This window comes from Homarus americanus, unplaced genomic scaffold, assembly GCF_018991925.1.
Source record: "Homarus americanus isolate GMGI-L3 unplaced genomic scaffold, GMGI_Hamer_2.0 scaffold58699, whole genome shotgun sequence".
NCBI lineage: Eukaryota > Metazoa > Arthropoda > Malacostraca > Decapoda > Nephropidae > Homarus > Homarus americanus.
Window position 1 is genome coordinate 25,606 of NW_024739531.1, and position 26,212 is coordinate 51,817.

The 26,212-nt window shown below is 51.1% G+C and overlaps 2 protein-coding genes across 2 annotated transcripts; one reads left to right on the forward strand and one right to left on the reverse strand.

Annotated features, from left to right (window-relative positions):
• Window positions 1-3,369: 3,369 nt before the first annotated feature.
• Window positions 3,370-11,791, reverse strand: LOC121874798 (putative inorganic phosphate cotransporter). Its single transcript, XM_042379087.1, has 11 exons — window positions 11,775-11,791; window positions 11,187-11,410; window positions 10,773-10,972; window positions 9,643-9,876; window positions 9,218-9,305; window positions 8,670-8,890; window positions 8,188-8,337; window positions 7,927-8,059; window positions 7,069-7,310; window positions 4,824-4,953; window positions 3,370-4,512 (listed from the first exon to the last, which is right to left on the reverse strand). The coding sequence occupies exons 2-11, from the start codon at window positions 11,398-11,400 to the stop codon at window positions 4,463-4,465; spliced, it is 1,662 nt and encodes a 553-aa protein (XP_042235021.1). The 5' UTR covers window positions 11,401-11,410; window positions 11,775-11,791; the 3' UTR covers window positions 3,370-4,462.
• A 2,517-nt stretch (window positions 11,792-14,308) lies between these two features.
• LOC121874797 (collagen alpha-1(III) chain-like) lies at window positions 14,309-17,869 on the forward strand. Its single transcript, XM_042379086.1, has 6 exons — window positions 14,309-14,509; window positions 14,773-15,340; window positions 15,830-16,070; window positions 16,359-16,597; window positions 16,660-17,054; window positions 17,318-17,869. The coding sequence occupies exons 1-6, from the start codon at window positions 14,309-14,311 to the stop codon at window positions 17,867-17,869; spliced, it is 2,196 nt and encodes a 731-aa protein (XP_042235020.1).
• The last annotated feature ends 8,343 nt before the right edge of the window (window positions 17,870-26,212 follow it).

A 26,212-nucleotide genomic window follows, 5' to 3' on the forward strand; every position in this document is an offset into this window, starting at 1 on the left:
AGACAGACAGAGACCCAGACAGAATAAAGACAGACAGACAGAAAGTGACAGACAAACTCTGGGTGTATGTCTCCGTTTGCATGCTTGTCCCTGTCTGTCTGCTGTGCCTATATGATCTTTCTACTTATCTCTCTCTCTCTCTCTCTCTCTTTCTCTCTTTCTCTCTTTGCCTGTCTGTCTGTCTGTGTCTGTCCGTCTGTCTTCTGATTGCTCTTGCCTGTTTGCCTCTCACTGTCTCTGTTTGTCCGGCAATCTCTCTGTCTGTCTCCATCTGTCTATCACTGTCTCTGTGTATGTCTCTGTCATTCTGTCTGTCATCTATTTTTTGTCTCTTTTGTCTGTCTGTCTGTCTGTCTGTCTGTGTCTGTATTTTCACTCTGTCTGTTTGTCTGTCTATCCTCTGTCTGTCTCCGTCTATCTGCTTGTGTCTATCTGTCTGTCATTCCGTGTTTCTCACTTTTTTGTCTGTCTGACTGTTTGTCTCTGCATTTTTTCTGTGTGTCTGTCTGCTCTCTGTCTCTTTTCTCTTTCTATCTATCTGTCTGTCTGTTTGTCTGTCCGTCTATCTCAGCATATCTGTCTGTCTGTCTGGCCCTGCCTATTTGTGTCTGTCTGTCAGCATTTCTCATTCTGTCTGTCTGCCTTTTCACTACACTAAACTATCATACACCACACTACCTTACCCTACACTCACCCCACACCACACCACACCACACTACCCTACACCACACCACACCACACCACTCCCACACCACACCACACCACACCACTCTCACACCACACCACACCACACTACCCCACACCACACCACACCACACCACCCCCACACCACACCACACCACACTACCCCACACCACACCACACCACACCACCTCTACACCACACCACACCACACTACCCTACACCACACTACCTTACCCTACACTACTCTACACCACACCTCACTACACTACTCTACACCACACCACACTACACTACCCTACACCACACCACACTACCCTACACCACACCACACTACACTACTCTACACCACACCACACTACACTCACTCTACACCACACACCACACTACACTACCTTAGACCACACCATTAATTACACTACTCCTACACCACACCTCACTACACTACTCTACACCACACCACACTACACTACTCTACACCACACCACACTACCTTACCCTACACTACTCTACACCACACCACACTACACAACTCTACATCACACCACACTACCTTACCCTACACTACTCTACACCACACTACACTACTCTACACCACACCACACTGCACTATCCTACACCACAACACTACCTTACCCTACACCACACTACACTACACTACCCTACACCACACCACACTACCTTACCCTACACTACTTTACACCACACCATCCCACACCACACCACCTTACCCTACACCAATTACCCCACACCACACCACCTTGCCCCACACTACTCTACACCACACCATTAATTACCTTGCCCTACACTTTCTACACCACACCACACTACACTACTCCCTACACCACACACCACACTCACACTCTCACACTATCCTAAGGACCACACCACTCTTACCCTACACTACTCCCCACACCACACTACCTTGCCCTACACCACACACCACACCACACTACCTTGCCCCCACACTACTTCTACACCACACCACACCACACCACTTCTACACCACACCACACCACACCACTCTATACCACCCCACACTACCCTACACCACACCACACTACACTACGCTATCCTACACCACACTACCTTGCCCTACACTACTCTACACCACACCACAATACTCTACACCACACCACACTACACTACTCTACACCACACCACACTACACTACTCTACACCACACCACACTACACTACCCTACACCACAACACACTGCACTACCCGACACCCCGTTGTGGGTCGTTTGACCTGTGCCCGGGTGGGCTAATTCCCGTAGAAAATAAAAATAATAAATAAAATAAAATAAAACAAGCTCTTTCATACCCGAGTGATCAGTTTAAGTGAGCTGGGCCCAGCCTCGAACTGGTCCCGGCGGTGCTAGACGGTGGTACGTAGCTCGTCATGCTACCGCCCGGGGGTCTACCTTTTTCTTTTTGGGGGGGTGGGGGACACTCCCCTACATCCTTGTGTAAGGTGAAGCGCAGAAGCGTTTACAGTGCCCAACAGGGAAGCATGCTAAGTTCATGCTTGCCTTTATGTCTCATGTGTTAAGGGCATAGAAGCCTGAAGAGTCAACGACATAGAACCCTGAAGAGTCAATGGTTTATGTCAATGGTTTACGTAGTTTTTCTTAGGATTTATATGAATTTATACTCAAATAGCAGTTACAATTGTACTGACGCTGTGAATGGCCCTTATATTTTATCTATTTTTTTTACCAGTCTATATTTTTATGATTCGTATATAAATTTTATAGATCACCAGAAATAAAAGAATTATTTCAGACTTAATTGAGTGAGATTATACACTCAAAGAAGACTGTCTCAGGACTAGAGGGACATGTCTTTCATTTGAATCTTCTCTTTGACAAGTCCTTCTGCTGCCCAAGTTACATGATTATCGTCAAAAAAAATTCACAAGGAAACAGTAAATAAGATCTATTATGCTGTATTGATTTATTTGTAGACACTGTGGGATGTACTGTTTAATTCTACAAGGTATCAAGATTATGTACTGTAAACTTCATCTCCTGGGGACATAACCTGGCTCACACCTGACTAATTAGAAGATTTTAAATGTTATGGAAGGGAAACTAAACTGACCTGAACTAACCTTACCTGACCAAACCTTACCTGACCAAACCTTGCCTCACCTAACCTTACCTGACCAAACCTTACCTGACCAAACCTTACCTGACCAAACCTTGCCTCACTTAACCTTACCTGACCTAACCGTATCTGACCAAACCTTACCTGACCGAACCTTACCTGACCAACCCTTACCTGACCTAACCTTGTTGATAATATAAATATGGCTATTATACTCTACTGCTGTTTTGGTATAATAAATTAGGTTGTTATTTACACGTATTTATAAAGTTTTAGCAGGAATGACACACATACACGTTAACACATTCCTCATGATATGTGGAATGATCATTTTATTGTAGAAAAATTGTGTGTGTTATCTCATTAGTACTATAAGGTTCAATTCAATTTCAATTTCAATTGTTTATTCCTTGATAGAGGAAGCGGGATCCTAGTGCTGTCACTAGGGGCTAGGTACCCCTGTACAATGACACCAGAAGCATCTGGTAAGTGTGACAAGTATATACAGTATAAATATTATAAAGGGGCTTACTGAAGCCTAAGGAAGGAAGAATATTCCTTTAACACATAATCAATGTTATTTACAAAATATCTGGCCAGTATGGGGAGGATCATTGTGTCTCCGTCAGGGGGTCGTGGAGTGGTGGTCCAGCGGGCGTCACGGAAGCTACTATAATGTTTTAGAATATTTGTACAAGTGACATGCCAGAAAAACAGAGCCTCTACAGTCGTGGTGATTAAATGATTATGAATGTAGATATTAAGGTGATGGATATTCTTATGAACAGTGAATATTAAATAATTTTCAAGTTTGATAATTATAATAATTGAAAATGTAAATGACTTGATATTTTTTTACGTTTTGAAAGTAGTAATGGAGAGAATGAACGCATCCAGTGGACCGTGATGTAAACGTTAGCTACTTAAATTACTCATCTGTAGTGAAATATACTTCGAAGAATTCTTAATATAAAAAAATAATAAGGCAGACAGGAGCTCTTTCCCCTTAACTGCAACCAAGGTTTTTTGTTGTATAAAGTTTGACGCTGACAAAGAAAAGAATTATCATCCAACACACATAGGTATTGTAAGTGTTAGAACGTCAGGTTTTACAGAGATTTCAAGAATAATCAGTCTCTGGGATTTTTTGTTTTGTCAGGAAGAGTAAATGTGCTTGAGTGCGTCCTGTGGTGTGAACATAAGACCAAAGAACAGAGAGTACATGAATCTGACTAAACGTAGCGACAAAAGGTGTCAAGTATTCACTATGTTCCTTCACAATTACCCTGAGTTACGATCCCTAATGTGAGGTCATGATTATAGGACTCGTTTTTTTCACTTGTTCGTTTCCTCTTGGACCTCATTGTGGCGAAGGGCTTCACCACCTTTAGCGTCAAACACTTGTACGGAGGCGCTTGGATTCTTAACGTCGAGAGTGTCCGAATCCTGATATTTTGTTGTTTTTCAGGAAGTGGCGAGTGAGATTGGCTCTTTGTGTCCGAAAATACGCTGCAGGAGTATTTAATAAAACTTGGAGAATTGTCCAGGAGTGCGATCAAGGAGTAACTTGGGCAGCGCGGGAGTAAGCTGTGTGTCAACCTTGAGTGAGTTACAGCTTGAGGTGAGAGAAGTTACTCAAAGGAGAGCTAGTGAGCTTATCTTCACTCTGTTTATATATATCTGTTGCCACTGTTCCCGTTGTCTGCCGTTGATGTCTTTTCTGTGAACACAATTTTAGTTAATTTAACTTGTATATTTAAACCACAAACATAGACATACTTGAACACAGACACACACACACACACACACACACACACACACACACACACACACACACACACACACACACACACACACACACACAGACTTACTTTGAAAGCATTTCACTATAGAATTCACCATTAATTAATAATCAGATAGATCTCAACCATGAGTATTTCAAATGGTTGTTAATTATTAATATTTATTGCCTCTTGATCGCGTTAACACTAGTCAGACAAAACACTGCCTTATGATACGGGAAGCACCAACCTTTATCGTCAGTTGTCGGGTCATTCCAAGGCTGAACATCTACTGACATGAAAAACATATAGAAGGTCGCAGTGCACATGTTCAATCCAGCTGCAACAAGGAACACTATACTCCACCTACCAAATGTTTGCTGAGGGTGAAAAAGTTTAGCATATTTTAAGATCGTTATTGTATTAAAGAAGCGTTGCGAATAATTAAACAATCATCTATATACTGAACTTTATTTTTTTACCTTTATCCTCTTCACCACTGATCGGCTCGTTAACCGCTCGGGCGATCAGTCACGTCTCTGTTACGCACTGTTGGCAAGTACCGAGCATGCACCGGCTCCTGAATGTATCTGAACCTCCTCCAGTGTTGGTCAAGTCTGCTCTTGAAAGAGCTCATACTCGGTGCCCTCACAACACTCTCTGGCAAATTGTTCCAAGAGTTCACAATCCTCACTCCGAAAAAGTTGCCCCTCACAGTTTTCTGGACTTGCGGCTTCTTCAACCTTGATCTGTGACCCCTTGTGGGGCGAGCGTCCACCAGCTCCAGGTAAGGGCACTCAACTGAGTAGTGCCCTATGAGATGTTTATACACCTCAATTAGGTCGCCCCTTGCCCGTCTGTAGTATAAGCTAGGCAATTGCAGGCACTCTAATCTCTCTGGGTAGCTGAGGTGCCATAGTGCAGGCACCAGTCTGGTGGCCCTCCTTTGGACATTTTCAACCAACTGACATTCCGTAGCATATCTCGGGGACCAGACGGGGTGACAGTACTCCAGACGGGGAAGCACTTCATTCTTGAGGATCGTTATGAGGGACGGACCTATCTGAACGACCTTCTTATAAGACTTAATAATTTAGTTTCCTGTTTTACCTTCTTCTGACAATGGCCCGGAAACTTCAGCTCATTGTCAACGCACACACCCAGGTCCTTCTCACATTCAATCTTAATTAAAGCAGTTTCTTCGTCCCGTTGGGATATGTGATACGCCTCCTTACCGTTGGTACGTCCGAGGTGCATCCTCTTACACTTCAAGACATTAAATCTCAGCAGTCATTTCTTCGACCATTCTTGGAGCTCACAGAGATCTTTCTGCAGCTCTTCATAGTCTGCTTGGTTCCTAATTTCCCGAAATAACTTGGTCATCCGCAAACATTTGTATGGAGGAGTGTACAGCTTCAGGCATGTCATTTAGGAAGCAAACAAACAACAGCGGGCCCATTTACTGCCCTGTGGTACCCCGATTGTGACGGGTACACGTGATGATTTATGCTATTAATCACCACACACTGCTTGCAGTCATGGAGAAAGTCTCCGATCCACGCTGGGACATTTCCCCGAATCCCGTACCCTTCCAGTTTAATTTTCAGCCTTTCATGGGGTATGCTTTCGTAAACCTTGGCAAAATCGTGGTATATAGTGTCGACATTACCACCCTGTTCCGGAATTTGGGTCCAAACATCCAGTACTTTGAGCAATTGTGCTACGCAGGAGCGCCCTGGCATAAAACTGTGTTGGCAATCCCTTACAAAGTTGTTTCGTAGTAGATGTTCCATCATGGCATCTCTTATAATGCTCTTAAATACTTTACTTACTATGCTGGTTAGGCACACCGGTCTATAGTTGTTCGTGGAGTGACGATCGCCCTTCTTGAAGAGAGGACTCACATAAGCCATTTTCCAATCACTGGGGACCTTTTGTTCATCCAGTCATTTACTGAACAGGATCTTCAGGGGCTCAGCTAGCTCATTGCACAACTCTCTTAGCACTCTGGGATGCACCATGTCAGGGCCGGGACTCTTATGGACCTTTAGCTCTGACAATTTATTTCTTATAACCTCTTCTGTGATCTCAATGTTGGTCAGTGCTGTGTCGAAACGTCTGTCCTCAAATGCAGGAAGATTGTTCGCATCCTCTCTTGTGAACACCGAGGAAAAGAAGCTGTTCAATGCCTCAGCTTTATCCTGGTCAGAATCTGCGTAACTACCATCTTCAAGGCTCAGGTACGATACTCCTACTCGCGTTTTGAATTTCGACTTTAAAGTCCACAGCCATGATTAGTTAGCATGACTTTTAGGCTATGGAAATATTCTTTTCCTTTCATTTCAAACACCAATAAGGGCCCCCTGGTTATTACACCCTGTATATACCCATATTTTTTTGTCAAAGTTATATTTCGTCTTGTATATATATAAAGAAACAACTATTAAATATATCAATCACTTCCTGTAGGCATTATACAACACAGATTGACTTACATTATCGTTGATGATGGCACCGGTGAAAACCGGGGCAAGGAACCCAATGATGCCAGAGATGGTAGTACTGATCCCCACAAGAGTGCCAGCCAGGTTAGGAGCGATTTCCATTGCAAGAAGGAACGCCCCGCTGTACATTGCCCCAGTGAGGCCGAGAGCCACACACATGGTGATAATAGCTAAGGTTGAGTTACACCTCACGAAACACATGGCGAGCAGTGCCAGGGAAAAGCCGTAACAACCTGGAAAATATGACATGTAGTATAGTTTGGTATGTGTGTGTGTGTGTCATTTCAAAAACACCGAATGTGGTACAGTACAAGACTTCTGAACTAATGGATTCAAAGGATAATTTTTTAGCGTTAATTAATCTGGGAGGTTAACACTAATAGACAGACAGACTTTACATTAAAATTTTCATTCCCGTCTCTCGCACATCTTTGTTTAAAGGTGAGACAGTACCCATTGTAAGACCATTCCCATGACGCTCATATGAAGTGTCTGTTAAGTTGTTTTGGACATACATACATATATACATACATACATACATACATACATACATACATACATACATAAAGTTACTATATGTCTTATTTGTGTCACTTATGTCACTTGTATATTATTTGTAATTCGTAACCCATTCCCCAAATATGTAACTGTATATTTTCAGCCTTCTGGCTGCCAAGCTCTTTCAATAAACCGTTAATTATTATTATTATTATTATTACATACATACATACATACATACATACATACATATATACATACATGTTTTTTTGTGTTCACCTGTTTCTGTGTTTTTCAATATATATAATGTTATTCAAATTTTTCAGTGTTATGTGTTGTGTTGATGCTCACCTACGGCGCTGGACACTCTCCTCACAGTGGTCACAGACAACACTCGTCTCTCCGTCAGGGTGTCCATAAGGGAGCCCCACGTCATGGCAAAGATCCACGACACCAGATATGGTAACCCAGACATGATACCGTTCTGGGGGGTAGAGATAAATTATTGAACAACTTGGTTTATTTTATGGATAAATTATTGGTTTTTGTCAAGGTAGTTTAAAAGTATTGGGAACACCTGACAGAGCTAGAGGAATAAAGACTTCAACTGACGTTGTTTAAATCGAAATGCTGCATGTTGCTAAGGTAAGTCGGCAGCTCCGTCAGTACGATGAAGAACCCGAAGCTGGAGCCAACTGCAAACATCATCCCAGCCCACATTGGTCCTGATGTCCAAATGGCCTTCCATGGGATGTTCTTTATCTGAAGGGAAAAAGGGCTATATTAATTTAGTACACAATAGTGAGTCATTCAGTGAAAAATATATGAAAGATGTAGTGTTATTTATTTAATGTGTTAGCGATCCTGGGCCATGGTTTTGCAGAGAGAGAACTGAAATTTGTCATGGACCCCAGAACTCACACTCCCCACATGCCTGTCTTCATTCCCTCAGTAGTTAAGTTGTGCTGTTGTATGCAGTGACCTGGAGAGTCTTCACGTCAGATGAGTTTCATTTTTTTGTTCATCACGTGAAAATCGTCTCAAGTTGAACCATTAAACCACCGCCCACTCTACTAAGATGTCCTCAGTCTTACCCTAGTTGTTGTGACTGAGCTTAGACTTGACTGGATATACGTGAGTTCGGCTGGGGTGATCCTTGGGTGTGTGTGAGGTGAGTCGTGCACCAGCAGGAACCAGGTAATACACCACACCAATCCCAGAACACCGAACACGTAGAAGGCGGAGGGCCACCCACTCCCACACCCACACAGCCAACCACTCATCGCCAGCGTCACCATCGTTCCCGCCTCCGACCCTGTGTGTTACAATCATTACAGGACTCTTGCTGCTTACACCCTTGTCCAATACACACACACCAAATTCTTTAGAACTACGCTGATGAGATCACTTGTGGCACCATAGATGATGCCATGTTAACGGATGTATATTATACTAGAGAGAGCTATATAGTTAATATATGTGGAATTAATTAACATTTATGGTAATACTGACATCAACATTCACTTGGTTTTCCTCCAACCTCCGTACATTACCGTTGTTTCCCTCGTAAAACACACCGTGAGCTCAGTAACTTCAAAACTTCAGTTAAAGAATATCAAATACAAGTAGTGGAAGAGCTTACCTGAGTATACAATGGAGGCGAGTTTGGCTCTCTCTTCAGGGGGTATCCAGGTAGCCAGGAGGAGACCGACGACAGGGAAGCTGGCGCCCTGCAACACCAACAACACGCTTGGGTTATGTTTTGGTGTTTGTGTGACGCCGCCTTTAGCGATATCTAATCTTTGCTTATATGATAAAGGCAGTAATTTTTTTCTTTATATATAATGAACTCAAGTAACCCAACCTTCAAGCCATAGTTGGTTTAATTCAGAGTTGATAACTTATCACACCATAATGTTTCAAGGACTGTGATCAAATGACAGTCTCTGGAGATAAGTTTTATCGTGAGTGAACTATATTATAAAACTACTACTGTCACTTCATATGAAACCGTGTATAATCTCACACACAAACACTCAACAATACATAATTATCTCTGTGACTTACCTGACAAGCACCTTCTAAAATCCTGACAAAGATGAAGAGCTCCTTACAGACGTAGGCACAGAGGGGGCTAATGACGGTGGCCAGGGAGGAGAGCCCGGTGCTGAGGCCCAACACCAGGCGGCCCCCCATGTGCTCCGCCACCCGTCCGCCCACAAAGTTAGTAGTGGCGTAACCCCAGTAGAAGGCTCCCAACACCAGCCCCTGAGTTTGTTCATCCCAGCTGAACTTTCCTTGCTGAGTGTAAACATAGCACGAGGAAATATAACTCGTAATATCTTGTGATAAATCATTCTACAGAGAGTCTGTTTCAACATCAAGATTTCGTATTTATGATGAAGTTAATTGTAAGTATTCATGTCACTTCTAAGAGTAAAGTAAGCTTCAACGTGCCAATATTAGTATTAAATATATTAAATAACTCGAAATCTCACGCCTTCCTTCATTATCTCCAACACTTTCTTGTATGGAATTAAATAATAGAAAAAAAATACTTCTTTCTAGTCAGGAATTACACAATTAGTCCATGAACTAACTACCGCTTATCAAATTGCCACATCACACACAACTATTACCTGTCACGCTGCATTATCTATGTATCCTGTCTTTATCATCTTGTCTTCCCTCCGGTAATAACCAAATTAGTCTCTTGTGAACTATATTTGTGGAATCTATAAATAATCTTCACAAAATTTTGTGTCAACAAGTAAAAACTGAAACTGTACTCCCGGAATAAAACTATTTTCACTTCCAGCATTTTTACGGTCACACACACACACATACCCACCTCGCGCAGTCCGCCACTACAACAAAATTCAGCCCATAAGAGCCCGCACCGATAGATATAAGAACAGCACCATCCCATTTATTGTTAAAATAATAAACAACTCCTGATTTATGTACTGTACAGCCCTGTAAATGTATTCAATGCATATTATATCATTATGTCTAAATCAAATGTAAGTCTGTATATTTTCAGCCACCGGCTGCAACTCTCTTAATAAACCGTTTATTATTATTATTATTATTATTACACACACACACACAAAATCAAGGATGTCTTCAAATTCTTTTATCACTGACATTTTGGTTCACCACTGGCGTACAACATGGCTCAGAGGGACGACACTCACCAGGTCATCGTCGTCGTCGTCACTGGAGCCGTTATCTGTGTCGTTTGACGAGGGGCAGGTGTCGAGAGTGTCGTTGTAGGAGGTCGTTCCCACCATCGCTACGATGGCTATGGACAAGTTCACTCGCATAGAAAATTGTAACGCCAGGCATAGTGACAGCATCATCGTCAAGGTGTGGCGCGCTCCCCAACACTCAGTGACTGCAACACAGACACACCAGAGGCACTATACTGTACACTCCGATTCTATAACTCTAGAGAAACAATTATTCAATTCAGGTTTTGTGAATTTTGGACACAGAAAATATTGTTTCGTCCCAAATAACTAACAGTATATTATAACTTATTCTTGCCCCCTTTTTTGTGCCCAACATGATGGATAATTACATATAGACGTCTTTTTCACGTCACTTACCTTCTCTTAGATTAGGTTTATCATGTTGTACCTCCTCCCGGGAAGGTTTTCTGCTTCCCCCGTCATCTTCCCACCCAGCAGCTGAGTGACTGATGGTAAACACAGGCTTAGGTGTCACTGGGGTGTTGTGGACGTGTGTGTAGCCGGATAGTGTGTCCTGTGCACTGTGAGCCTCCTGGATGGTGCCCAGGACAGAACCTCCTCTGAACTCCATTGCCTGAGTACTGACGTCCACCGAGACATGCATTGATAGCAAGATATGGTAGATTATAAGGAGAAAAAAACACATCGAAGTTGGACGACCAAAGAGAAACATTATGTAGGGAGTAAACACCATTTAAGAAGACGACATCAAAGTAATAGGAGTTAAGCCAGGTACTCCATGCAGTTAATAGGGATCTAGTATTATAGTGACGACCTGAACACACACACACACTCACACACACACACACACACACACACACACACACACACACACACACACACACACACACACACACACCATCCATTATCTATCTATCTGAGTGTCAATGCCGGAGAAAATTACAGTTTCAAATGGACAGAGAATAGTTGGAACAAATACTTCACTGTGTTTTGTGTGCCAGAGTCGTGAACCTTCTGATAACCTCGCCATAACCATCCCACTCTTGTTATCTTTTACCACTTCTTACTGCATGTTGCTCCCAAATACACAAACTTATTTACAGTTTCCATGTCACCATTTGCTAGGCTAAAGCATTATAAGGGTTGAGAAATATGTTAAATACAAAATTCTCACATCTACTGTCAATATCTTTCATTTGTTTTAATGGAGTCGAAATAATAAAGTAATTTGGAATATCTAAGTAAAAGATAAGACACCGAATGTTTCAGTTGAAGATGACTCAACGCTTTTAAGGAGTGGTGAGAGTTATGTTAATATGTGATAGTAAATAAACTGATAACCCGGCTTGACAGTAAGTAACAAGGACAACTTCTAGCTTCTACTATAATAACCACAACTAAAACAACAACTACAGTAACTAACAACAACTACAACAACAACACTGTCAGATATTATCCTCGTGAATTATTTTAATATGGGGGAAACATTTTATCTCTAAACCTTAAATCTTTTAACGCTATCAACTTTCATCACTTAATGTTTCATTTAAAGAGAATTCTTGTGTGTAAACACTGGGAACTCTATAGGAAACATCTGGCTAAGTGGTGCTCCAAATCACAGCCGGCTGGTGCAGCACCCGTGGACGAGACAACCCTCCACCAACAGTTGGTCGAGGCGTTTCACCAAGCGGCAGAAGAGGCTATTCCAAAAACAAAACCCACATCAACACAGTACAAGGATTACTGGTACTACTGTCCCAGGGTGAAAGAACTCAACCAGAGAGTGAACATGGCCCGAAGAAACTACAGATGACATCCCACGGACACAAACAGACATCTCCTGCAAGACATAGTCAAGGATACCAGGGAAGAGAAGGAAGAGGTCAAAAGCGTGAGCTGGCTCAAGTGGTGCTCCGAACTGAACGAGCACATCTCCCTCGGCAAAATGTGGTCCCAGATCCAAAGGGCATCTGGGAAGACAACACCACCACCACCACCAATCCAGCAGCAACGAAAAACCTCCCGAGACATGTGGAGGAGACACAACGGCGTCTGCGACAGAGCAGACTCCAGATGATCGAAGAGGCCTGCAATAGTGTAGATGACATCGATAGACCCTTCAACCAGCAAGAACTCCAGAAGTCGATAAAACGAAGCAAGGACACAGCACCAGGGGCCGACAGGATAACCTACTCCATGCTTTCCCATGCCGGAGAAGCTGGGCACGAGGCCCTCAGGGGCCCTCCCACAAGCGCCGGCGCTTCCAGGCACCTTGCCAGAAGCAGTGGCGCTCCCAGGGGTTCTCCCAGCGAAAGCAGTGCTCCAAGGGGACTTGGCAGGGACAGCGGCGCCCCCAGGGGCCCTTGAGGCACAGCGGCACTCCCAGGGACCCTCTCAGGGACGGAAGCGCCTCCATGGGCCCTGCCAGAGGCGTTGGCGCCTGCAGGTTCCCTGCCAGGGGCGCTGGCACCCCTAAGGGCCCTGCTAGGGGCACTGGCACCCCAGGGGCTCTCTGAGGGTCATCAGCACTCACAAAAGCCCTCCCAAAGACAGCGGTGCTCCCAGGAACCCTGCCAGAGACGGCAGCGCTCACCGGGGCTCTCCGTGGTACAGCAGCACTCCCAGAGACCTTCTCAGGAGTGGTGGCGTCCACTGGGGCCATGTCATGGAGAGCGGACCTCCCAGGGACCGTCCCAGGGGAAGCGCCGACCCCAGGAATCGTAACAAGGGTCCCCAGGAGCCCTATGGTAAGCTTGTCCATAGTGTCATATATATATTACAGTCCCTTACTTAACTGTGATTGGTGAACTATTCTTTAACCCACGAAATTACAGCCAATAGGAGTAGAGAGCAGTCAGTCAGCACAACACCTCGACTTATGTTTTCCTGTTGATATAATTCTCCATTACCTTCTTCAGAATGCGATGATACTGGAAATGTGATGGGCGGCGGCGTATTTATTTAAAGTTGCTTCTCCCAGAGCTCTAAATAGTGCAAAACTACTGCAACCACGGCCCTCCCAGGGACATGAGCGCTTGTAGGGATCCTCCCAGGGACAGGAGTTCTCCCAGGGCCCGTGCCATGGGCGGTGGCACCCCTACAGGCTCATCCAGGGACATTGGCAGACTCAGGGGCTCTCCCAGGAACAGCAGCGCCCGCAGGGACCGTGCCAAAGGCGGTAGCGCAAGCCAGGACGCTCCCAGGGACAGGGACGCTCCCAAGGGCCCTCCCAGAGATGGCGGTGCCCCCATTGACTCTCCCAGTGACAGCAGCGCCCCAGGGACCCTCCCATGGACGACGGCGCACCCAGGGGCCCTGCAACAGGCGGTGGTGCCCCCAGGGACCTTGCCAGAGGCAGTGGCGTCCTTAAGGCCCTTGCCAGAGGCAGTGGCGGCTTCAGGGGCCTTGCCAGTGGTGCTGGCGCCCCCAGGTTCTCTCCCTGGGACAGTGGCCTTCCAAGGGGTCCTCCCAGAAACGGCAGCCCTCCCAGGGGCTCTGCCAGCGACAGCGGCGCTCACATGGGCTCTCCCAAGGACATTGGTGCTCCCAGGGCCTTGCCAGGGACGGTGGCGAACCCAGGGGCCCTCCCAGGGACAGCGACGCACCCAGGGGCCCTCTCCGGGATGGTAGCCAGGGACAGCAGAGCTCCCAGGGCTGGCGCCGACCCCAGGAACCGTACCAAGGGTCCCGGTGGGCCCTACGACATGCTTAACCGTCGTGTCATACACTGTATATTATATACCTCAAGCAGTCCCTTACTTAACTGTGATTGGTGGACTATTCTTTAACCCACCAAACTACAGCCAATAGGAGCAGAGAGCAGTCAGTCAGCACAACACCTCAACTTATGTTTTCCTGTTGATATTATTCTCCATTACCTTCTTCAGAATGTGATGATACTGGAAATGTGATGGGTGGCGGTGTGTTTATTTAACGTTGCTTCTCCCAGAGCTCTAAATAGAGCAAAAACTATTGCAACCAGGGGCATTCCCAGAGACGGGAGCGCTTGCAGGGACACTCCCAGGGACTTTTGCACCCTGGGGACTCTTCCAGTAACAGCGGCGTCCCAGGGGCCCTCCCATGTACGACGGCACACCCAGGGGCCCTGCAACAGGCGGTGGTGCCCCCAGGGACCTTGCCAGAGGCAGTGGCGTCCTCAAGGGCCTTGCCAGAGGCAGTGGCGCCTTCAGGGGCCTTGCCAGTGGTGCTGGCGCCCATAAGTTCTCTCCCTGGGACAGTGGCCTTCCAAGGGGTCCTCCCAGAAACGGCAGCACTCCTAGGGGCTTGGCCAAGGGCAGTGGCGTGTTCCCAGGGGCCCTGCCAGCGACAGCGGCGCTCACATAGGCTCTCCCAAGGACACTGGTGCTCCCAGGGTCTTCCCAGGGACGGTGGAGAACCCAGGGCCCTCCCAGGGACAGCGTTGCACCCAGGGGCCCTCTCCGGGATGGTAGCCAGGGAGAGCAGAGCTCCCAGGGCTGGCGCCGACCCCAGGGACCGTACCAAGGGTCCCGGTGGGCCCTACGACATGCTTAACCGTCGTGTCATACACTGTATATTATATACCTCAAGCAGTCCCTTACTTAACTGTGATTGGTGGACTATTCTTTAACCCACCAAATTACAGCCAATAGGAGCAGAGAGCAGTCATTCAGCACAACACCTCAACTTATGTTTTCCTGTTGATATTATTCTCCATTGCCTTCTCCAGAATGCGATGATACTGGAAATGTGATGAGCGGCGGTGTATTTGGTTAACGTTGCTTCTCCCAGAGCTCTAAATAGAGCAAAAACTACTGCAACCAGGGGCCTTTCCAGAGACGGGAGCGCTTGCAGGGACCCTCCCAGGGGCTGCAGCACCCTGGGGACTCTTCCAGTGACAGCGGCGTCCTAGGAGTACTCTGAGGGACATCGGCGTCTCCAGGTGCCCTTCAATGGCGGTGGCGCCCCAAGGGGCCTTGCCAGAGACGATAGCGCCATCAGGGACACTCACAGGGCCATCGGTAGCTCAGGGGCCCTCCCAGGCACGTGAGCACCCCCAGGGGTCCTGCAAGGGGCGTTCGCGGCCCCTGGGGCCTTGCCAGAGACGGTGGGGCCCTCAGAGGCCTTGCCAGGGGCGCTATCGTCACCAGGGGCTCTTCCTGGGACAGCAGCTCTCCCAGAGACCCTCTCAGGAGCGGTGGCGTCCACTGGGGCCATGTCATGGACAGCGGAGCTCCCAGGGACCCTCCCAGGGGAAGCGCCGACCCAGAAATCGTACCAAGGGTCCCCAGGAGCCCTATGGCAAGATTGTCCATAGTGTCATATATATATTACATACATCCAGCAGTCCCTTACTTAACTGTGATTGGTGGACTATTCTTTTAACCCACCAAGTGACAGCCAATAGGAGCAGAGAGCTGGCAGTCAGCAAACACCTCAACTTATGCTTTCCTGTTGGATATTATTCTCCATTACCTTCTTCAGAATGTGATGATACTAGAAATGTGATGGGCGGTGGGGTATTTATTTAACGTTGCTTCTCCCAGAGCTCTAAATAGTGCAAAACTACTGCAACCACGGCCCTCCCAGGGACATGAGCGCTTGTAGGGATCCTCCCAGGGACAGGAGTTCTCCCAGGGCCCGTGCCATGGGCGGTGGCACCCCTACAGGCTCATCCAGGGACATTGGCAGACTCAGGGGCTCTCCCAGGAACAGCAGCGCCCGCAGGGACCGTGCCAAAGGCGGTAGCGCAAGCCAGGACGCTCCCAGGGACAGGGACGCTCCCAAGGGCCCTCCCAGAGATGGCGGTGCCCCCATTGACTCTCCCAGTGACAGCAGCGCCCCAGGGACCCTCCCATGGACGACGGCGCACCCAGGGGCCCTGCAACAGGCGGTGGTGCCCCCAGGGACCTTGCCAGAGGCAGTGGCGTCCTTAAGGCCCTTGCCAGAGGCAGTGGCGGCTTCAGGGGCCTTGCCAGTGGTGCTGGCGCCCCCAGGTTCTCTCCCTGGGACAGTGGCCTTCCAAGGGGTCCTCCCAGAAACGGCAGCCCTCCCAGGGGCTCTGCCAGCGACAGCGGCGCTCACATGGGCTCTCCCAAGGACATTGGTGCTCCCAGGGCCTTGCCAGGGACGGTGGCGAACCCAGGGGCCCTCCCAGGGACAGCGACGCACCCAGGGGCCCTCTCCGGGATGGTAGCCAGGGACAGCAGAGCTCCCAGGGCTGGCGCCGACCCCAGGGACCGTACCAAGGGTCCCGGTGGGCCCTACGACATGCTTAACCGTCGTGTCATACACTGTATATTATATACCTCAAGCAGTCCCTTACTTAACTGTGATTGGTGGACTATTCTTTAACCCACCAAACTACAGCCAATAGGAGCAGAGAGCAGTCAGTCAGCACAACACCTCAACTTATGTTTTCCTGTTGATATTATTCTCCATTACCTTCTTCAGAATGTGATGATACTGGAAATGTGATGGGTGGCGGTGTGTTTATTTAACGTTGCTTCTCCCAGAGCTCTAAATAGAGCAAAAACTACTGCAAACAGGGGCCGTCCCAGAGACGGGAGCACTTGCAGGGACACTCCCAGGGAGTTTTGCACCCTGGGGACTCTTCCAGTAACAGCGGCGTCCCAGGGGCCCTCCCATGTACGACGGCACACCCAGGGGCCCTGCAACAGGCGGTGGTGCCCCCAGGGACCTTGCCAGAGGCAGTGGCGTCCTCAAGGGCCTTGCCAGAGGCAGTGGCGCCTTCAGGGGCCTTGCCAGTGGTGCTGGCGCCCATAAGTTCTCTCCCTGGGACAGTGGCCTTCCAAGGGGTCCTCCCAGAAACGGCAGCACTCCCAGGGGCTTGGCCAAGGGCAGTGGCGCGTTCCCAGGGGCTCTGCCAGCGACAGCGGCGCTCACATAGGCTCTCCCAAGGACACTGGTGCTCCCAGGATCTTGCCAGGGACGGTGGAGAACCCAGAGGCCCTCCCAGGGACAGCGTTGCACCCAGGGGCCCTCTCCGGGATGGTAGCCAGGGAGAGCAGAGCTCCCAGGGCTGGCGCCAACCCCAGGGACCGTACCAAGGGTCCCGGTGGGCCCTACGACATGCTTAACCGTCGTGTCATACACTGTATATTATATACCTCAAGCAGTCCCTTACTTAACTGTGATTGGTGGACTATTCTTTAAGCACAAAATTACAGCCAATAGGAGCAGAGAGCAGTCAGTCAGCACAACACCTCAACTTATGTTTTCCTGTTGATATTATTCTCCATTGCCTTCTCCAGAATGCGATGATACTGGAAATGTGATGGGTGGCGGTGTATTTATTTAACGTTGCTTCTCCCAGAGCTCTAAATAGAGCAAAAACTACTGCAACCAGGGGCATTCCCAGAGACGGGAGCGCTTGCAGGGACACTCCCAGGGACTTTTGCACCCTGGGGACTCTTCCAGTGACAGCGGCGTCCCAGGGGCCCTCCCATGGACGACGGCACACCCAGGGGCCCTGCAACAGGCGGTGGTGGCCCCAGGGACCTTGCCAGAGGCAGTGGAGTCCTCAAGGGCCTTGCCAGAGGCAGTGGCGCCTTCAGGGGCCTTGCCAGTGGTGCTGGCGCCCATAAGTTCTCTCCCTGGGACAGTGGCCTTCCAAGGGGTCCTCCCAGAAACGGCAGCACTCCCAGGGGCTTGGCCAAGGGCAGTGGCGCGTTCCCAGGGGCTCTGCCAGCGACAGCGGCGCTCACATAGGCTCTCCCAAGGACACTGGTGCTCCCAGGGTCTTGCCAGGGACGGTGGAGAACCCAGAGGCCCTCCCAGGGACACCGTTGCACCCAGGGGCCCTCTCCGGGATGGTAGCCAGGGAGAGCAGAGCTCCCAGGGCTGGCGCCAACCCCAGGGACCGTACCAAGGGTCCCGGTGGGCCCTACGACATGCTTAACCGTCGTGTCATACACTGTATATTATATACCTCAAGCAGTCCCTTACTTAACTGTGATTGGTGGACTATTCTTTAACCCACCAAATTACAGCCAAAAGGATCAGAGAGCAGTCAGTCAGCACAACACCTCAACTTATGTTTTCCTGTTGATATTATTCTCCATTGCCTTCTCCAGAATGCGATGATACTGGAAATGTGATGAGCGGCGGTGTATTTGGTTAACGTTGCTTCTCCCAGAGCTCTAAATAGAGCAAAAACTACTGCAACCAGGGGCCTTCCCAGAGACGGGAGCGCTTGCAGGGACCCTCCCAGGGGCTGCGGCACCCTGGGGACTCTTCCAGTGACAGCGGCGTCCTAGGAGTACTCTGAGGGACATCGGCGTCTCCAAGTGCCCTTCAATGGCGGTGGCGCCCCAAGGGGCCTTGCCAGAGACGATAGCGCCATCAGGGACACTCACAGGGCCATCGGTAGCTCAGGGGCCCTCCCAGGCACGTGAGCACCCCCAGGGGTCCTGCAAGGGGCGTTTGCGGCCCCTGGGGCCTTGCCAGAGACGGTGGGGCCCTCAGAGGCCTTGCCAGGGGCGCTATCGTCACCAGGGGCTCTTCCTGAGACAGCAGCTCTCCCAGAGACCCTCTCAGGAGCGTTGGCGTCCACTGGGGCCATGTCATGGACAGCGGAGCTCCCAGGGACCCTCCCAGGGGAAGCGCCGACCCCAGAAATCGTACCAAGGGTCCCCAGGAGCCCTATGGCAAGATTGTCCATAGTGTCATATATATATTACATACATCCAGCAGTCCCTTACTTAACTGTGATTGGTGGACTATTCTTTTAACCCACCAAGTTACAGCCAATAGGAGCAGAGAGCTGGCAGTCAGCAAACACCTCAACTTATGCTTTCCTGTTGATATTATTCTCCATTACCTTCTTCAGAATGTGATGATACTAGAAATGTGATGGGCGGTGGGGTATTTATTTAACGTTGCTTCTCCCAGAGCTCTAAATAGTGCAAAACTACTGCAACCACGGCCCTCCCAGGGACATGAGCGCTTGTAGGGATCCTCCCAAGGACAGGAGTTCTCCCAGGGCCCGTGCCATGGGCGGTGGCACCCCTACAGGCTCATCCAGGGACATTGGCCCTCTCAGGGGCTCTCCCAGGAACAGCAGCGCCCGCAGTGACCGTGCCAAAGGCGGTAGCGCAAGCCAGGACGCTCCCAGGGACAGGGACGCTCCCAAGGGCCCTCCCAGAGATGGCGGTGCCCCCATTGACACTCCCAGTGAGAGCAGCGCCCCAGGGACCTTCCCATGGACGACGGCGCACCCAGGGGCCCTGCAACAGGCGGTGGTGCCCCCAGGGACCTTGCCAGAGGCAGTGGCGTCCTTAAGGGCCTTGCCAGAGGCAGTGGCGGCTTCAGGGGCCTTGCCAGTGGTGCTGGCGCCCCCAGGTTCTCTCCCTGGGACAGTGGCCTTCCAAGGGGTCCTCCCAGAAACGGCAGCCCTCCCAGGGGCTCTGCCAGCGACAGCGGCACTCACATGGGCTCTCCCAAGGACATTGGTGCTCCCAGGGCCTTGCCAGGGACGGTGGCGAACCCAGGGGCCCTCCCAGGGACAGCGACGCACCCAGGGGCCCTCTCCGGGATGGTAGCCAGGGACAGCAGAGCTCCCAGGGCTGGCGCCGACCCCAGGGACCGTACCAAGGGTCCCGGTGGGCCCTACGACATGCTCAACCGTCGTGTCATACACTGTATATTATGTACCTCAAGCAGTCCTTACTTAACTGTGATTGGTGGACTATTCTTTAACCCACCAAATTACAGCCAATAGAGCAGAGAGCAGTCAGTCAGCACAACACCTCAACTTATGTTTTCCTGTTGATATTATTCTCCATTACCTTCTTCAGAATGTGATGATGGAAATGTGATGGGTGGCGGTGTTGTTTTTAACGTTTCTTCTCAGAGCAATAGAGCAAAAACTACTGCAACCAGGGGCATTCCCAGAGACGGGAGCGCTTGGGGACACTCCCAGGGACTTTTGCACCCTGGGGACTCTTCCAGTAACAGCGGCGTCCCAGGGCCCTCCATGTACGACAGCACACCCAGGGCCCTGCAACAGGCGGTGGTGCCCCAGGGACCTTGCCAGAGGCAGTGGCGTCCTCAAGGGCCTTGCCAGAGGCAGTGGCGCCTTCAGGGGCCTTGCCAGTGGGCTGGCGCCCATAAGTTCTCTCCCTAGGACAGTGGCCTTCCAGGGGTCCTCCCAGAAACAGCAGCACTCCTAGGGGCTTGGCCAAGGCAGTGGCGTGTTCCCAGGGGCCCTGTCAGCGACAGCGGCGCTCACATAGGCTCTCCCAAGGACACTGGTGCTCCCAGGTCTTGCCAGGGACGGTGGAGGAGGGCCCTCAGGGACAGCGTTGCACCCAGGGCCCTCTCTCGGGATGGTATACACTGTATATTATATACCTCAAGCAGTCCCTTACTTAACTGTGATTGGTGGACTATTCTTTAACCCACCAAATTACAGCCAATAGGAACAGAGAGCAGTCAGTCAGCACAACACCTCAACTTATGTTTTCCTGTTGATATTATTCTCCATTGCCTTCTCCAGAATGCGATGATACAAATGTGATGGGCGGCGGTGTGTTTGGTTAACGTTGCTTCTCCCAGAGCTCTAAATAGAGCAAAACTACTGCAACCAGGGCCTTCCCAGAGACAGGGCGCTTGCAGGGACCCCCCAGGGCTGCAGCACCCTGGGGACTCTTCCAGTGACAGCGGCGTCTATGAGTACTCTGGGGACATCGGCGTCTCCAGGTGCCCTTCAATGGCGGTGGCGCCCCAAGGGCCTTGCCAGAGACGATAGCGCCATCAGGGACACTCACAGGGCCATCGGTAGCTCAGGGGCCCTCCAGGCATGTGAGCACCCCAGGGGTCCTGCAAGGGGCGTTCGCGGCCCTGGGGCCTTGCCAGAGACAGTGGGGCCCTCAGAGGCCTTGCCAGGGCGCTATCGTCACCAGGGGCTCTTCCTGGGACAGCAGCTCTCCCAGAGACCCTCTCAGGAGCAGTTCGTCCACTGGGGCCATGTCATGGACAGCCAGACTCCCAGGGACCCTCCAGGGAAGCGCCGACCCCAGAAATCGTACCAAGGGTCAGGGGCCCTATGGCAAGATTGTCCATAGTGTCATATATATATTACATACATAGTACCTCAACCTCAACTTATGTTTTCCTGTTGATATTATTCTCCATTACCTTCTTCAGAATGTGATGATACTAGAAATGTGATGGGCGGTGGGGTATTTATTTAACGTTGCTTCTCCCAGAGCTCTAAATAGTGCAAAACTACTGCAACCACGGCCCTCCCAGGGACATGAGCGCTTGTAGGGATCCTCCCAAGGACAGGAGTTCTCCCAAGGCCCGTGCCATGGGCGGTGGCACCCCTACAGGCTCATCCAGGGACATTGGCCCTCTCAGGGGCTCTCCCAGGAACAGCAGCGCCCGCAGTGACCGTGCCAAAGGCGGTAGCGCAAGCCAGGACGCTCCCAGGGACAGGGACGCTCCCAAGGGCCCTCCCAGAGATGGCGGTGCCCCCATTGACTCTCCCAGTGACAGCAGCGCCCCAGGGACCTTCCCATGGACGACGGCGCACCCAGGGGCCCTGCAACAGGCGGTGGTGCCCCCAGGGACCTTGCCAGAGGCAGTGGCGTCCTTAAGGGCCTTGCCAGAGGCAGTGGCGGCTTCAGGGGCCTTGCCAGTGGTGCTGGCGCCCCCACGTTCTCTCCCTGGGACAGTGGCCTTCCAAGGGGTCCTCCCAGAAACGGCAGCCCTCCCAGGGGCTCTGCCAGCGACAGCGGCGCTCACATGGGCTCTCCCAAGGACATTGGTGCTCTCAGGGCCTTGCCAGGGACGGTGGCGAACCCAGGGGCCCTCCCAGGGACAGCGACGCACCCAGGGGCCCTCTCCGGGATGGTAGCCAGGGACAGCAGAGCTCCCAGGGCTGGCGCCGACCCCAGGGACCGTACCAAGGGTCCCGGTGGGCCCTACGACATGCTTAACCGTCGTGTCATACACTGTATATTATTTACCTCAAGCAGTCCCTTACTTAACTGTGATTGGTGGACTATTCTTTAACCCACCAAATTACAGCCAATAGGAGCAGAGAGCAGTCAGTCAGCACAACACCTCAACTTATGTTTTCCTGTTGATATTATTCTCCATTACCTTCTTCAGAATGTGATGATACTGGAAATGTGATGGGTGGCGGTGTGTTTATTTAACGTTGCTTCTCCCAGAGCTCTAAATAGAGCAAAAACTACTGCAACCAGGGGCATTCCCAGAGACGGGAGCGCTTGCAGGGACACTCCCAGGGACTTTTGCACCCTGGGGACTCTTCCAGTAACAGCGGCGTCCCAGGGGCCCTCCCATGTACGACGGCACACCCAGGGGCCCTGCAACAGGCGGTGGTGCCCCCAGGGACCTTGCCAGAGGCAGTGGCGTCCTCAAGGGCCTTGCCAGAGGCAGTGGCGCCTTCAGGGGCCTTGCCAGTGGTGCTGGCGCCCATAAGTTCTCTCCCTGGGACAGTGGCCTTCCAAGGGGTCCTCCCAGAAACGGCAGCACTCCTAGAGGCTTGGCCAAGGGCAGTGGCGTGTTCCCAGGGGCCCTGCCAGCGACAGCGGCGCTCACATAGGCTCTCCGAAGGACACTGGTGCTCCCAGGGTCTTGCCAGGGACGGTGGAGAACCCAGGGCCCTCCCAGGGACAGCGTTGCACCCAGGGGCCCTCTCCGGGATGGTAGCCAGGGAGAGCAGAGCTCCCAGGGCTGGCGCCGACCCCAGGGACCGTACCAAGGGTCCCGGTGGGCCGTACGACATGCTTAACCGTCGTGTCATACACTGTATATTATATACCTCAAGCAGTCCCTTACTTAACTGTGATTGGTGGACTATTCTTTAACCCACCAAATTACAGCCAATAGGAGCAGAGAGCAGTCAGTCAGCACAACACCTCAACTTATGTTTTCCTGTTGATATTATTCTCCATTGCCTTCTCCAGAATGCGATGATACTGGAAATGTGATGAGCGGCGGTGTATTTGGTTAACGTTGCTTCTCCCAGAGCTCTAAATAGAGCAAAAACTACTGCAACCAGGGGCCTTCCCAGAGACGGGAGCGCTTGCAGGGACCCTCCCAGGGGCTGCAGCACCCTGGGGACTCTTCCAGTGACATCGGCGTCCTAGGAGTACTCTGAGGGACATCGGCCTCTCCAGGTGCCCTTCAATGGCGGTGGCGCCCCAAGGGGCCTTGCCAGAGACGATAGCGCCATCAGGGACACTCACAGGGCCATCGGTAGCTCAGGGGCCCTCCCAGGCACGTGAGCACCCCCAGGGGTCCTGCAAGGGGCGTTTGCGGCCCCTGGGGCCTTGCCAGAGACGGTGGGGCCCTCAGAGGCCTTGCCTGGGGCGCTATCGTCACCAGGGGCTCTTCCTGGGACAGCAGCTCTCCCAGAGACCCTCTCAGGAACGGTGGCGTCCACTGCGGCCATGTCATGGACAGCGGAGCTCCCAGGGACCCTCCCAGGGGAAGCGCCGACCCCAGAAATCGTACCAAGGGTCCCCAGGAGCCCTATGGCAAGATTGTCCATAGTGTCATATATATATTACATACATCCAGCAGTCCCTTACTTAACTGTGATTGGTGGACTATTCTTTTAACCCACCAAGTTACAGCCAATAGGAGCAGAGAGCTGGCAGTCAGCAAACACCTCAACTTATGCTTTCCTGTTGGATATTATTCTCCATTACCTTCTTCAGAATGTGATGATACTAGAAATGTGATGGGCGGTGGGGTATATATTTAACGTTGCTTCTCCCAGAGCTCTAAATAGTGCAAAACTACTGCAACCACGGCCCTCCCAGGGACATGAGCGCTTGTAGGGATCCTCCCAGGGACAGGAGTTCTCCCAGGGCCCGTGCCATGGGCGGTGGCACCCCTACAGGCTCATCCAGGGACATTGGCAGACTCAGGGGCTCTCCCAGGAACAGCAGCGCCCGCAGGGACCGTGCCAAAGGCGGTAGCGCAAGCCAGGACGCTCCCAGGGACAGGGACGCTCCCAAGGGCCCTCCCAGAGATGGCGGTGCCCCCATTGACTCTCCCAGTGACAGCAGCGCCCCAGGGACCCTCCCATGGACGACGGCGCACCCAGGGGCCCTGCAACAGGCGGTGGTGCCCCCAGGGACCTTGCCAGAGGCAGTGGCGTCCTTAAGGCCCTTGCCAGAGGCAGTGGCGGCTTCAGGGGCCTTGCCAGTGGTGCTGGCGCCCCCAGGTTCTCTCCCTGGGACAGTGGCCTTCCAAGGGGTCCTCCCAGAAACGGCAGCCCTCCCAGGGGCTCTGCCAGCGACAGCGGCGCTCACATGGGCTCTCCCAAGGACATTGGTGCTCCCAGGGCCTTGCCAGGGACGGTGGCGAACCCAGGGGCCCTCCCAGGGACAGCGACGCACCCAGGGGCCCTCTCCGGGATGGTAGCCAGGGACAGCAGAGCTCCCAGGGCTGGCGCCGACCCCAGGGACCGTACCAAGGGTCCCGGTGGGCCCTACGACATGCTTAACCGTCGTGTCATACACTGTATATTATGTACCTCAAGCAGTCCCTTACTTAACTGTGATTGGTGGACTATTCTTTAACCCACCAAATTACAGCCAATAGGAGCAGAGAGCAGTCAGTCAGCACAACACCTCAACTTATGTTTTCCTGCTGATATTATTCTCCATTACCTTCTTCAGAATGTGATGATACTGGAAATGTGATGGGTGGCGGTGTGTTTATTTAACGTTGCTTCTCCCAGAGCTCTAAATAGAGCAAAAACTACTGCAACCAGGGGCATTCCCAGAGACGAGAGCGCTTGCAGGGACACTCCCAGGGACTTTTGCACCCTGGGGACTCTTCCAGTAACAGCGGCGTCCCAGGGGCCCTCCCATGTACGACGGCACACCCAGGGGCCCTGCAACAGGCGGTGGTGCCCCCAGGGACCTTGCCAGAGGCAGTGGCGTCCTCAAGGGCCTTGCCAGAGGCAGTGGCGCCTTCAGGGGCCTTGCCAGTGGGGCTGGCGCCCATAAGTTCTCTCTCTAGGACAGTGGCCTTCCAAGGGGGTCCTCCCAGAAACGGCAGCACTCCTAGGGGCTTGGCCAAGGGCAGTGGCGTGTTCCCAGGGGCCCTGTCAGCGACAGCGGCGCTCACATAGGCTCTCCCAAGAACACTGGTGCTCCCAGGGTCTTGCCAGGGACGGTGGAGAACCCAGGGGCCCTCCCAGGGACAGCGTTGCACCCAGGGGCCCTCTCCGGGATGGTATACACTGTATATTATATACCTCAAGCAGTCCCTTACTTAACTGTGATTGGTGGACTATTCTTTAACCCACAAATTACAGCCAATAGGAAACAGAGAGCAGTCGTCAGCACAACACCTCAACTTATGTTTTCCTGTTGATATTATTCTCCATTGCCTTCTCCAGAATCGATGATACTGGAAATGTGATGGCGTGG